This window comes from Pinus tabuliformis, chromosome 5_2, assembly GCF_031772625.1.
Source record: "Pinus tabuliformis cultivar Carrire ecotype Pingquan chromosome 5_2, CPIR1, whole genome shotgun sequence".
Lineage (NCBI taxonomy): Eukaryota > Viridiplantae > Streptophyta > Pinopsida > Pinales > Pinaceae > Pinus > Pinus tabuliformis.
Genome location: NC_142306.1, coordinates 1,123,830,771 through 1,123,844,411, shown reverse-complemented (window position 1 = coordinate 1,123,844,411; position 13,641 = coordinate 1,123,830,771). Strand labels below are relative to the sequence as shown.

The 13,641-nt window shown below is 39.6% G+C and overlaps 1 protein-coding gene across 1 annotated transcript; it reads right to left on the bottom strand.

The window, feature by feature from the left end:
- Positions 1-8,634: 8,634 nt before the first annotated feature.
- LOC149163169 (uncharacterized) lies at positions 8,635-9,909 on the bottom strand. Its single transcript, XM_089437551.1, has 2 exons — positions 9,572-9,909; positions 8,635-9,489 (listed from the first exon to the last, which is right to left on the bottom strand). The coding sequence occupies exons 1-2, from the start codon at positions 9,755-9,757 to the stop codon at positions 8,938-8,940; spliced, it is 738 nt and encodes a 245-aa protein (XP_089293677.1). The 5' UTR covers positions 9,758-9,909; the 3' UTR covers positions 8,635-8,937.
- Between the last annotated feature and the right edge of the window lie 3,732 nt (positions 9,910-13,641).

Genomic DNA, 13,641 nt, shown 5'->3' with positions numbered 1-13,641 from the left:
CAAAACTCGAGGAAATCAAAAATGTGCTCGATTCAAGGTGTTCCATCCTCACCATCAAACTTTCACTGAGACAAGTGATGGCGCTGCTCTTGGGGGATGGAAAATCGAAAAATAGACAAACCAGGCAAACACCCCGGGAGCAAGATTCTGGTCAGAGCCATTAATAGATATGAGACTAAATTGCAGGCTCCAAGGGCTCAACTTGTCAACTGGCCCTCCTTCTAGTGCCAAATCTGTTGACGGGATGGAATTCTCCGCCAACAGCAAGGGGGACCTCCCCGATGTAGGTTCCCAACTAGAGCTTGCACTGTTTGTGATAGGGATCCCTTCTGATATGTAAGCTCGAATGTCGTTCAGTTTTGTTGGACTTGCTTCGGAAAGAGGCGAAATATGAACTCAATTGAAAGCATGTACCTCAATAAATACAAGGAAATAATTGACAAATATTTTATGCCACATAAACCATGAATAGCCAGAGTATAAACAACAAAAACTTTATGTGAAGTTACTATTAGCAGGCTTCAAATAAGACTCATGTTTGCCAAGATAAAATGCTTAGTAATTGTAAATTAGTTCACAATGATCAAACAATTATGAGAATAAACAAAAGTGCAGTCAAACAGAGTATACCAATACCAAAGAAATAGTTCACCGGCATGAACATAGAGTTAGTGAATCAAATACCATTCATACGAAGCAACACAAAGTTTGGAATATGAGACAGCGTATGAGGAAACCGCACATCAAAGAGCTTTCAGTGACATTCGATCCATCAAGTGAAAAAGCCCCCCATTACAAATGAGGCATGAGGGTATATTTATAGGGTGAGAGTGATTCTTGGCCTACCCTTGACTCTTGAACTTCCTCATGACTTTTCATCTACCTGGTAACTTTTGGTATTCCACATGACCTTTCATATTCACAAACATGTTCTACGCCATTGTAGAAGGTGGCAATATCCTTTTACCTTCCTTCTGCCTTGGAGCTAGCTTGACTTCAATATCTATTGTTGACCAAGATCATGCATTTCCGCAACATCGATCCCTTGGGTCATTTTAGCAACAAATTGGGCTCAAGTGTCTGCATAAATGACAGGGACTTGCCTTCACCACTTCAATCCTACACATGTACAAAATCATAAATTAATCATCAAGAAAAAATGTACTTTGATGAAATATAAGATATAAATATCACAATTAATAACAAGCCAGAATTCTTAGCCTTGACATCTCTTGCAATTTCATGGTCACAAATTTGTGCATTGATACGTTCCATGTCTTGGCATAATCGTTTCTTTCCTTGAGTGGTTAGATTATCATTGTTATATCACTTTTCACGCTCATTTTCATCCTCGTCATGCATGTTGGGTATTGTTGCATTGTGTTGTTTTTAAACATTTGCAAAAGTGCTAAGTAATTGACCAGTTGAGGCCTATATTTATAGTCTTAGGTCACGCATGTGGGGTCGCATGGGTTACAAGGTCTGATATGGGTTAGTGTGCAACCTTTGTGCCCCATGCGACCTGTGAAACCTTTGCGACCTGTGCTATCTATGTGACCTATGCGATTTTTGCGACTTGTGTGACCTTTGTGACCTTTGCGCCCTGTGCGATCTTTGCGAACTATGCGACTTTGCGACCTGTGCGACCTATGCGATCTTTGCGAACTATGCGACCTTTGTGACCTTTGCGACCTAGCGACCTGTATGATCTTTGCGACCTTTGCGCCTTGTGTGACCTTTGCGACCTATGCAACCTATGCGACCTATGCAACCTATGCGACCTGTGCGCCTTGTGTGACCTGTGCAACCTGTGCAACCTTTGCGACTTGTGCGACCTGTGTGACCTTTGCGACCTTTGCGATCTTTGCACCTGTGCGACCTTTGCGACCTATGCGACCTGTGTGACCTTTGCGACCTGCGACCTTTGCGACCTGAATGGCTTTGTTTTGGCTTACGAAAGAGACGTGAGGTTTTTCTAGACTTTTTTGGGGTTTCTCGGCCTCCGAGTAGACTCTAAGGATGGGCGGTAGCCACGGAAAAGGTGAAGGGGCTCCGAAATTTAGAAGAGTTGGAAAATTTTGGAAGGGTTGTTGCAGTAGCTACAACACTCTCCTTGCCCAATCTTCGTCATGGGTGTTTGCCACAGTGTTTCTGGAATCCCTGTGTCTGCAATCATTCATGACAAGCAACTATCAACCTGAAAATCTCCTATTGTTCTACCATGATTCATGCATATTTTTTGCTCAGACATTTCTAGTGCATTCAAGATGAACCAAAGGGGCTTCAAGGTGCATCGGCGCACTTTGAAAGGTTGGAGGGTTGAATAAGAGAGGATTTGGGGCTTCAGCATGAGCTCATGCACTCAAAGGAAGAAGACATTCAAGGCAGGGCGCATGGCGAAAGCCCGAAGGGGAAAACTTCAAGCTTCCCAAGTCTGTTATGCGCTCAAGGCACTAATGGAGGGTGCAAGGCACGCTCCTGAAGGTGGAAGGAGGAAGGCTTCAGGTCCTTAAGGGTGTGCTCATGCGCTCAAGAGACCCAGGAGGGCACAAGGCGCACTCTTGAAGGTTGAAGGTTGTGGTTTCATGCTTTCTAAGTGTTCTCATGCGCTCAAAGAGTCCAAAAGGGTGCATGGTGCATCAAGGAACGTTGAAGGTTGAAGTTTAAGGCCTTCAGGGTGCACCTATGTGCTCGAGGAGGGTGCACTTCTTCGAGTCGAAGGAGTGGGCTCAAGAAAAACTTAGTCTTTTGAAGGTCGCAGTGGTGAGTGAGGGGGAAAGAGGGTTAAGGAATGTGCCTATTGCTCTTGGAGGGAGCATGGTGCACTTTCGAACAATGAAAGATTCATCGTCAAGGCTTCAAAGTGTGCTTGGGCGCTCTTGGCCTTATTGAGTTCCCTTTAAACCGAAAAATTGCCTAAGTTTGAGATATGGGGCGAGGGGTGAACAGGATGAGTTTAGACATAAAACCAAGCGCAAACCACACCGACTCATCAAAAAAATTTAGACAAACTTGAACAATGGTAAATAATCATTGAAACGCCATTTTGTGCACATTGCCCAAGTATAACGAGTGATGTGTGTGCGACAGTATAACGAGTGATGTGTGTGTGACTACGACCCAAAAGTGTCATTTTACGACAAAAAAAATGTTATGACCACAAAATGCACTAAAAGATGTTCTGATTAGTGCAACAACACTTGAGACCATCCAAAGACACTTGAACCACATAGGAAAACATGAAACAACACTTGATAATCAAAACGACTCTAAATACGACAGTGATGGTAGGCTCCAAAAAATTCAATTGCAGTGAAATTTTGGAGGGTGTTGTAGCGGCAACAACACTTGGAAACACACTGGGCAGAGTTCAACTTCTCTATCGGGAATAGCTTTTGGTTAAAGGTCGAACCTTCAAGAAGTATTGATTGCCTTGACTTCCCCTTTTCGACCTAGTTTTACACATAGCATCTCAATTTTCTCAACTTGGTTGAAAGACAGACAAAAGATACACCATATCACAATTGTTTCAATACAAGAAAGGGTAATGTGTGTGGCGAGTTTAAAATATTCAGAGTAAGAGTTTTCATCTCTGGGGTTGCTCCGCTACCAATAGACCTGGATAGTACCATGACAGAGTCACTTCAGGAGCAAAAATGTTGCTTCGTTACCAGCAACCCTAGACAGTGCCCCGACAAAGTCGCTTGCTTCACCTCCTTGCGCAAGAAGCCTCTCTTCTTTCACCCTTTATTTCTTTATTTTAATAGAACTGTGCATTGGCACTTATTATTTTCAACAGGGGGAAAAGAGATCCCGACATATTGAGCGCAGAGGAGGTTGTCCCTTCATAAAAGTATTTTAAGAGCTCTGATATTTGTTTGTTCGCTTTAGATTTTCCCCTCATCCATTCTCTACTAGATTGGACAAGCGTTAACACGCAATTGAATTTACACCAAGTCGAGAAATTTAGATACCAACATACGCACGAATCTAGTATGTTCCCTCAAGGATTTCCTATTGGATGAATCGTATTTTTCATCTGGACTTAGCTCAACCTATGGAATTTTCCCAAAGAAAGAAGTAGAACAACAGAAATTCAAACTTTGTGGTTGTCACACTCTTCTTTTATTACACTACAAAACCTTTTGAGTCCTGCACTTTACACAAGGATCTTATTTATGTGCATGAACAAACTATCAAGACGCGACAAGACATGACTTACATAACAGACAAACAACAGACACAAACAAAAGAAAGATAAACAAAACAACTCTACAGGAAGTGCAGCTTGTAATTATTATAGAAAGTAATTCCTTAAATCTCGACCATTTATGGGAAGGGGGTCAACGCTCCCATCTAATGATTTTAGCTTGAAAATATTGTGGTCGAGTTTTTCATCAACAATGGTCAATCCACAAAGGTTGGAACTTTGTGTGTTTCCCCTTTTTTTGTGGGGTTTATCCCACTTTTGGACAAAGTCACCCACATCAAAGCTCTTTGCCCCTGCGAACTTTTTAACAAATCAGCACCTTACATGGCTTTGATGTTCAACCAAACTGTCTTTGGCTTTGCATCTTTTTTCCTCAAGGTTAAGTAGTGTATTTATCCTGCTCTGAACCAGGAGGCAAGGTTTACCTTGTGACTCTTGAGAGAGTTGCAAGGCCGAAAGATACAAGGTCGAAAGCAAGATAGATTTTTTACTGTAAACCAAAAAGTATGGCGCGATTCTCAACTTTGGAGTAACACAATCGGCACAAAGAGTATTGGTCAACGCTTTATGCTAGTTCATTTGCTCAGGAAAAATGGTCTTCTTGATTGTACAGATAAAATTCTTGTTCACAGATTCAACAAAACCATTCGCATGCTGAAAGTAATTAAATGCATGTTTCAATACAACTATGTTTTCTAATGTGAATTCATAAAAAGCTTTAACAATGAAAAATATGTCACATTATCAAAGACAAGTGACATAGGAGCATCAAACTTGGTCATAATGTTCTATTGTAAGAAGTGCATGACTTTCGAGTCATTTACTTGTTTGAGAGGCACTGCCTCTGACCAAAGAGTGAAGTAATCTATAACTATTAATATATATTGGTGTTGCTTTGACGAATGGAAAAAAAATTCTCCAATAACATCAAGGCCTCGTTGTTGAAATGGTTCTTCAACTGCTACTAATAACAATGAAGCAGTTGACCTCTAATCGCGGTCGACCCATCTCTAACATGCTTGGCACTTGCAAACATAAGCATCGAGTATTCTTGAAAAGAGTGGACCAATAATAACCAACCCACATAACCTTATGTGTTGTAATGTTGCCCGCATAGTGGCCATTTGTCGATCCATCATGTATATATTTCAAGACCTTTGTATCTTGCAGCTTAAGACACCTCAACAAGTCACCATTGTGTTGCTTCCGGAAAAACACTCCGTGAACCAATTGATACAATGAAACTTTTAGTCGAAATGTATTTCTCTGCTTGTCATGCTCTAGAAATTGTCATAAATCTGCATACCATGGCACTGTAGACGTGGACTAAAGAACATATTTAATATTTATATATTTGGATCTCCTGCTCCCATCCTAAAATATCTTGTTCGAAAGCATCTCTTGCTTCGATGTCTAGCTTACATAAGCCATGACCCTCTATGTTATGAATTGCTTTGAACTCCATATCATACTCTTGCGAACAAGTCATCCAATTACCCCTCTTCTCGACCAACACTTATTGCACAAACAATGTTTTTACTATTGAATGAAGTACAAATATAATTTTGCGAGCTTTCAATATGTAGAGCTTAAAGTACTTAACTATCTTGTATACTGCATATGTTTGTTTGTCAATGGCAAATTAATTAACTCAAGCCCTTATAGACTAACGCTCATAAAGGAGATTGGTTATTCATTTCTTTTCGAATAGTTCATTTCCTTCAACCATGGTAGACAAGTGCCACCAAGCAAACAAGGCAACCATAACTATTCAATAAGCATACTCCCTTGTGATCGACATAAAGTGTAAATCCAATAAAATTTCGCTAATACACATGCAAAAAGTCTACCTTACATCTTCAAAACAACCATTCATTTAAGGCATCAAGAGCACAATATGAAAAGAACAAAGCAAAGGATACAAGAGTCACAAGAATCATCAAAACTAAAGTGAAGCAACGCAAAGGTGGTAGAGAATACAAGAGTCAATCAATGGTGCATTAGAAGTGAACATGCATTCCAAAGATGGCAAAGGATACAAGAGTCAAACAATGGTGCACTTCCAAATAGCAAAGAGTCACAAGAATCACCAAAACCAATATGAGGCAAATCAATGGTGCATTAGAAGTGAACATGCCTTTGGCAAAGGATACCAAAGTCAAACAATGGTGCACTTCCAAATAACAAATCAAAGGATACAAGAGTCACAAGAATCACCAAAACCAATATGAGGCAAATCAATGGTGCATTAAAAGTAAGCATGCATTCCAAAGGTCGCAAAGGATACAAGATAAGTAAGCATGCATTCCAAAGGTCGCAAAGGATACAAGATCAAATAATGGTTCACTCCCAAATAGTGAAGCAAAGAATCCAAGAGTCACAAGAATCACCAAAACCAATACGAGGCAAAGCAAAGGTGGCAAAGGCTACAAGTCAAACAATGGTGAATGGTGCATTAGAAGTGGACATGCATTCCAAAGGTGGCAAAAAGGATACAAGAGTCAAACAATGGTGCATCAAAAGTGGACATGCATTCCAAAGGTAGCAAAGGATACAAGAGTAAGTGGACATGCAAACTAAACTTTGTTTCATATAATGGTGCGTAACTCGGCGAACTTACTACTTAACTCTTAAGTCAGTTTAGCGGGCCAGCACCAAGTTCTTACTAAACTCAATTTGGCAACAAAAAGGTCCTCACTCGAATTCGTTAGATCTCACAACAAAAAGGTATAAGTTGCAACAAAATCCCAACATTCTCAATCAACAAGCCAACCCCTAACCCCTACTAGCTAGTCTGTCCTCAATCAACTCAACCCAACCCCACAAGCTAGTCTGCCCAATTTAAATCCGGCACTCTCAATACATAATGTAAAATAACTAGACGCCCATTACGAATTGTAAATTTTTGAACAATTGCAATAAAAAGAAAAAACTTGAAATATGTCGCAACTGAAAACGAAAAAGTCGCAAAACCAAAAGAATAACACACAATACTATTAATTTATTATGAAACTCTGAAATCACAACCCCAACCCCTACTCCAACAACTCGAACGTCATTTTATAACGAAAAACTCTGAAACCACTATTACAATTACTCAAACATCTAGATGTCAGTGTGTTGTGCCTTTACGAGAAATATGCTAATATCACATATATATATATATATATATATATTTGTTGTGATATATATATTTGTTGTGCCTTTACGAGATATGTGTGATAATATCAAATACATTTTACTCGAACATCTAAATGTCAGTTTTTTTACTTTACGGGATATATATGCTAAATATAAATTTAGCTCATTCATTATTTATATATATATTTCAAAATTTAATTTGAGATTTGAGATTTTCTATATTTGAAACTCTCAACTTTATTCTAAATATTCCGACCATATATACTACATATTTCCTCGTGATCTTTGATTTTTATCGAAAGAAAATGTCCTCTTTCTTTTAACTTCTTTAAACAAAAAATGTTATGCAAAGTGTCCACTACAGCTTTTTTGATGTAGTAAGTTTTCCGATCATATACACTTTGATCATGATCTTTGATTTTTTTTATCTTGAAAAATATCATCTCCTTTTAATCCCTTAAAAGGAAAAATGTTATTCGAAGTGTCCACTAAAAGATGATAGTATTTTTACGTCTTACTTTTTCCTTTCGTAAAGGAAGATACGAACAACAAAAACCAAATATATATATATATATATATATGTTCATTCGAATCTTTGGTCATGCCTCCATTTATGGACGGCCTTATCTATAATATCTAATTTCTCTTATTGTAAAATTAATTTTATTTATTTAATCTTTGGTAAAGCCTTTATTTGTGATCTTTCATTCAGTTCTAATTTAAATGCTTTAATTTCATTTGAAACAGACAATGCCACATATTCCTAGAGTTCTATTTACTTGCAAATAATAACTCTAATGTGTCCCAAATTAACAAATAAAAAAACAAATGCTAGAATTGTTCGTTTAATAATATATATTAGAACCATTTCACTAGCTGAAAAAATCTTACATTTACATTTTTTGACTATACAAGTTTCATTAAACTTCTTTAATATCAAACTCTGTACCCAATGTTTAAAAACAAAAAGCTTCCCTCATGTAACTCCACCAAGTAAATTCAAAACCAGGATCAAAACTACTTAGGTCCTCCAAAATCAAACCTAAATTTATCAAACCTTCCAAATTTAGGTTGGCATGCATATTTAATAAATCTGGATCTTTTAAAAAATTGATCGGTCGGTCCATAAAGTACGAGTTGCAAACCAATAAACAAAACCCTAACAACTATTGCACTAAAACCCATTTGCAAACATTTTATCGCTGTATCACATTTAAACCCTCGTTCAAAACTTTAACAAACATATTCAGTTACTGTAACCATCAATGCATTGGCAAAAATCATGGAATGAGGACCTGAATTTTTATATATCGCGAGAAACGACGTACAATTTTCAAATGATCCAGAAATGAAATTAAAAAAGAAAGTTACAGCCGGACGTTACAAGCAAATGAGTTCATTCCTGAACATTTTGCTTACAACAGCCATGAGAGTAGAGTTCAGTGACATAGAATATCCAGATAATGGAGAAGGGCTTAACACCAAAAATACCCCATCGGCTATGACAAAAACAGGCATTTCAATCTGTAAACTGACATAATGATAATAATTATAGTGTACACGCCCAGATTCAAAAGAAAAAATCCTCACTTCTTGGCTTTCTTTGCAGCCCCCCCGGCTTTCTTGGGTGTAGGTTTCTTCGCGGCCTTGGGAGCTGCGGGCTTGGCAGCCGTTCTTGTAGAAGACCTTTTCGGAGCAGCAGTCTTAGCGGCGGCAGCTGGTTTCTTGGCTTTGGTAGCCGCCGCCTTTGGAGCCGCGGGTTTCGCAGCTTTCTTTGGAGCCGCAGCTTTCTTTGGAGCCACAGGCTTCTCGGCCTTCTTAGGTGCCGCGGGCTTAGACGCCTTGGAAGGGGCCTTTGCTGGAGCCTTGGCAGCAGGTGCTTTAGGCTTCTTGGCTGCGGGTTTCTTTTCTGTCTTTGGCTTGGGCGCGTCGGCCTTTTTTTCTTTCTCGGCAAGCTTATAAGAGCCTTTCACTTTGGTTAGCTTGCCGGAATTTGTCAAATTCCGGAGCTGTACATTGAGTTTCTTCTTGAACACAGGGGGCAGATCAGATTTATACTTTTCGCTCAAGAACTTCGCTATCGCATAAGGGCTAGAACCGCCTCGCTCTTTCAGAGCCACTATGGCTTCAGAAATCATCTGCAACGAAGGTATCATAAATGCATGGAAAACACAAGGAAATTTAAATAAATCGATTAATAAAAGGCATAATGAGAAGTACCTGGAAATAAGGGGGATGTGCAGGCGGGGGTTTAGAACCCTTGGCAGCCTTCGGCTTCTTTTCCTTTGGGGTTTTCGCCTTTTTCTCCTTCGGTGCCTTCACGGGCTTTTCTTCAGCCGCTTTGACATCTTCATTCGCCACGGGCTCGGCAGGGACGGCATCCGCAGCAGGTTCAGTGGAAGCCATGGATTACTACCGAATTACAGAGCACAGAAGCTCGATTTCACGGCGCAAAATTTATTCAGCTCTACTATCCGAAACCGAATTCAATCGCAGGACTGCTAAATTCAGCTACCTGAAAATGGCGGAATGGGATTTGGATGAAGATAATGGAGAAGCACAGGCTATTTATCTAGATACTCGAGCTGCCAGGGGCGTTTTCGAAGGAACTCATCGACGGTTCATGCTTGCTTGACGGGGTTGATTGAACGGAAGGGATTGAGCGGGGTGCTTCGCCACGGATTGACTCCCGAGGACGACTTTCTTTTGGACCCATTCGATCGCATCTAATCGACGGCTCTCGTTTAAAGATCTTCTCATATGTTTCACTAATTTGGTGAGTAACGCTTGTGTTTTCCAATCCTCTTTTGAGCCATGGATCTCCCTCGTACTCTATTATTTTTCTTCTTTCTTTCATAGATCTGAAAGCTTACCATGTTAGCTTCCCTTCCATGTATTTTTTTCCTAGGTTTATGTGGGTTGTTATTGGTTTTACAGGTGCTAAAGTCACACATGTCTATGGGCTTCTTGAAGGCTCTATAGTATGGAATATAAGGTGGGTTATATGAGTTTCTCATCATGGATGTGCCATAAAATGTATGATTGAATCCTAAAGAACAAAGTCAAGAGTGGATCATGCATGATTTGGAGGAAAACTATTGAGAGGTGAGCTCATTTTTCTCAGTCTAATGTTTGCCTTCAAGCACAAAGCACAATTGATTAAGTCATAAACCATACAATGCTACATTGTGATTTGGAATGCATGTGCATTATGTAACATAGTTTAGCGTTCTTACAAGATAGGAATGAACTTGAAACACTTAATTCTTAGTTTTATTGGGCACTTGCTTCAATGATAGTGGATCTAACATTACTAGGAAGTACAACATTCGAGAAACTAGTTATTTATTTGAAATGCATAATGTATATGCCACTATAGTTTGCAATGTATGTGTGTTAAACTCTGTAGTTAGCATCCTCATGAGATATGAATGACCTTGAAGCACTTAATCCCTAGCATTTTAGAGCGCCCATTTTAGTGTTAGTGAATCTAGTATGACCAAGAAATATAATATTAGAGTTCAACCTATTATTTATTTGAAATGGTGAAAGTATATTGCATTCATTTGCCTAAGATAAGATCCATTGACAGGCCATTTTAGATTTATTATTTATGTATATTTTCTTGTGATGTGATTATTATTATTATTATTATTATACATTAAATAATGTATAACTTGGCCACTATAGCTAGATGCTTATCAATCAAATTTTAGAATGGACGATGCAAAAAATTCTAACCTCATTTTGTAATAGTTTGCATGTTATGGTTTGAAGGCTTTGAGATGACACCAAAGCATCTTTGCGACAAACACAAAGTTTAGAATTCTTGACCAAAGCTAATCACTCTAATAGTAAAGCATATGTTTGATACAGATATGCTTACATGTCTTTTATGTTTGTTATCCATTGATTTGTCATGGGGGGGAATTTGAAGTGTTTTTCTCGTTATTGTACAAGCATTGAGTTGTGTCTTACGAATTGGAGGTTGCATTTTGAATAGGGTGTTGTTAGAAGTGGTCAAAATTTGAATATAAGAATGATGAACATGTAGAAAATGAGTTTTCATTTTAAGAGCTTCGGTGTATTTACTCCACTACGAAACTAATCCAGGAGTAGACTTATCGCATTGTGCTTTTGGGGTATCACGATGGACCAACACATAGGTTTCAGATTAGTAGCTCTCTCAATAGTGCTTATTGCCACCAAATTAGTAGCCTAAGCAAGTTCTGATCTAGGTGTTAAGCAGTAAGCACATAGAAGATATACCCATTATCACTTTAGCACTATCTCCTCTCACTTTAGGCCTGATACCCACCATTTTGTGGGTAATATCCCTGGGAGAATTTTTTTTTCTCCCTGATGGTCCTTAGTTAGCAACCCAACAGCCCCTTGCAACCACCAACTAGCTCATTGTGTCATTTCTCTGCCACCTGAGCTAGCCATGTGGTCCCTCATCCATCTATCATGATCGTATGTTTGAACGTGGGCCTCTTGAATCTAAAGGTGTGCCTTGTCATTTGAAAATTGAGTATTGTAGTTTATTTATCGTCGACACTTTTGGGCATGGATTAATGGGGGGATTCGATAGAAAGAATGGACTAGGTTTGTGCTTCTGTCCCCTAGACCCATTTTAGGAATTAACCTTGGATTCTAGTCCCATGGATCTCTTTTATTAGTCATTTGATTCCAAGGATGGTATTTGATGGGAAACCCTGAGTTTGGTTGCGTGATATCGTTCGCTTATATTACCCTCTTTCCATTCGTTACCCATACATCATCATTCTCACCTGGATCCACATTCCTCCATTGGGTCCACATAGGGTTAGCTTGCCCCTTCCCCTTTGCCCACACCTTGGTTCATGGCCTGGAATGAAGCTTGGAGGTTGATGCAGCTGTAAAGAAAGTTAAAAGCATATATGACCACATTCAACAGGAAAAGTACAATGGCCACATTCAACAGGAAAAGTACCACAAAATGCAAAAGATGGTCACGACAAGAACTTGATGCAGATGAAAAGAAAGTTATAAGCATATATGGCCACATTCAACAGGAAAAGTACCACAAAATGCAAAATATGGTTGGGACAAGAACATTTAGCATGTCGACAGAAGCCAATACATGAGCTCTACCCCGTCAGCATGGCCATCACCTTGGTTCCTACAGGTTTTATGAGCCTTCTTCACCGTATAGGAACCCATGATTGTCCCAACCCCTGGTGGACGATGAACCGCCCCACCTTAAAAGGGGGATTCCACTTCTATATCTTACACATCATGCTCTAACCCCTTAAGCCTCGAGTAGTCAATCAAAGAAAATCATTAAAAAAAAAAGGCAAAAGACATAAAAAAAGGGTGGAAAAATCAAGGTCGGGGCACTTCATGTACCACGATTGCTCCCTCCTATACATTATAAACCCAAGTGTGGGCTTCCCTCTTATTAGCTACCCTTGCACCCCAACATGTGACCTGGGGCTACCCCTTCTTATACCATACATCATTCACCATATTTGTCACATGCCACCACCTTTTGAAGGATGTACCTTGAATATTATCCTCTTTAGAAGTAGAAACCACATAATAGGGTAGTTGGTTAATCCCATTTGGAGTTTAGGAGACATTGGCACATCCTAAAGCCCATTATGGAAGGGCAGGCCATCATGAAGTCCTCACCTATGGTCTGTGATTAGGTAATCTCATTTACTCGATTTCTCTAATGACTTGTTGTATTGGAAGGCTAAGGGACACATTGGATTTTATGTAGGATTGCATATGGTTTCCATTTGGGGTTTGGTCTACCTATACGGGATCCTAATCCTCCAGAGGGATACATTGGCACATGTAGGGTGAGCATTGAGAGCCATGGGCCTCCACAACAACAGATTGAACTCCATGGATCCCCACAGCCATTCATAGATTACTTGTGGTTCACTTATTGGATGAAGAGGATGCACATGATCCATTATGCCCGGTCGGCCCCAAATCTACACCATACACTTGGCAGACGATCTAGGACTTACGTGATGATGTGGCATCAATACACCATCATCCTAACCCTTGCAGGCAATCTACAGGCATCTTTGATTTGTTTGGAGGCCCAGGAGGACACTTATGTGCCCCCACAGGTCATTTGAAGCACCACATGTTATTACAAGGGGCCAAGCCCTTGTCCACTGTTTTTTAGGGTCCTATTCTTCATTGTGGCACCCATGGACCTCATTAGGCCTCTTATAGGGTCGTACGACATGCTTAGATTATTATTTGACCTCTTGAGAGACATTCTTTTTCAT

Bases quoted from the DNA above. Each gene is read 5' to 3' on its own strand.
- LOC149163169 (XM_089437551.1), bottom strand. From the start codon at position 9,757: ATGGCTTCCACTGAACCTGCTGCGGATGCCGTCCCTGCCGAGCCCGTG. The intron at 9,490-9,571 runs GTACTTCTCATT...CCTTCGTTGCAG, and splicing joins CACATCCCCCTTATTTCCAG to ATGATTTCTGAAGCCATAGT.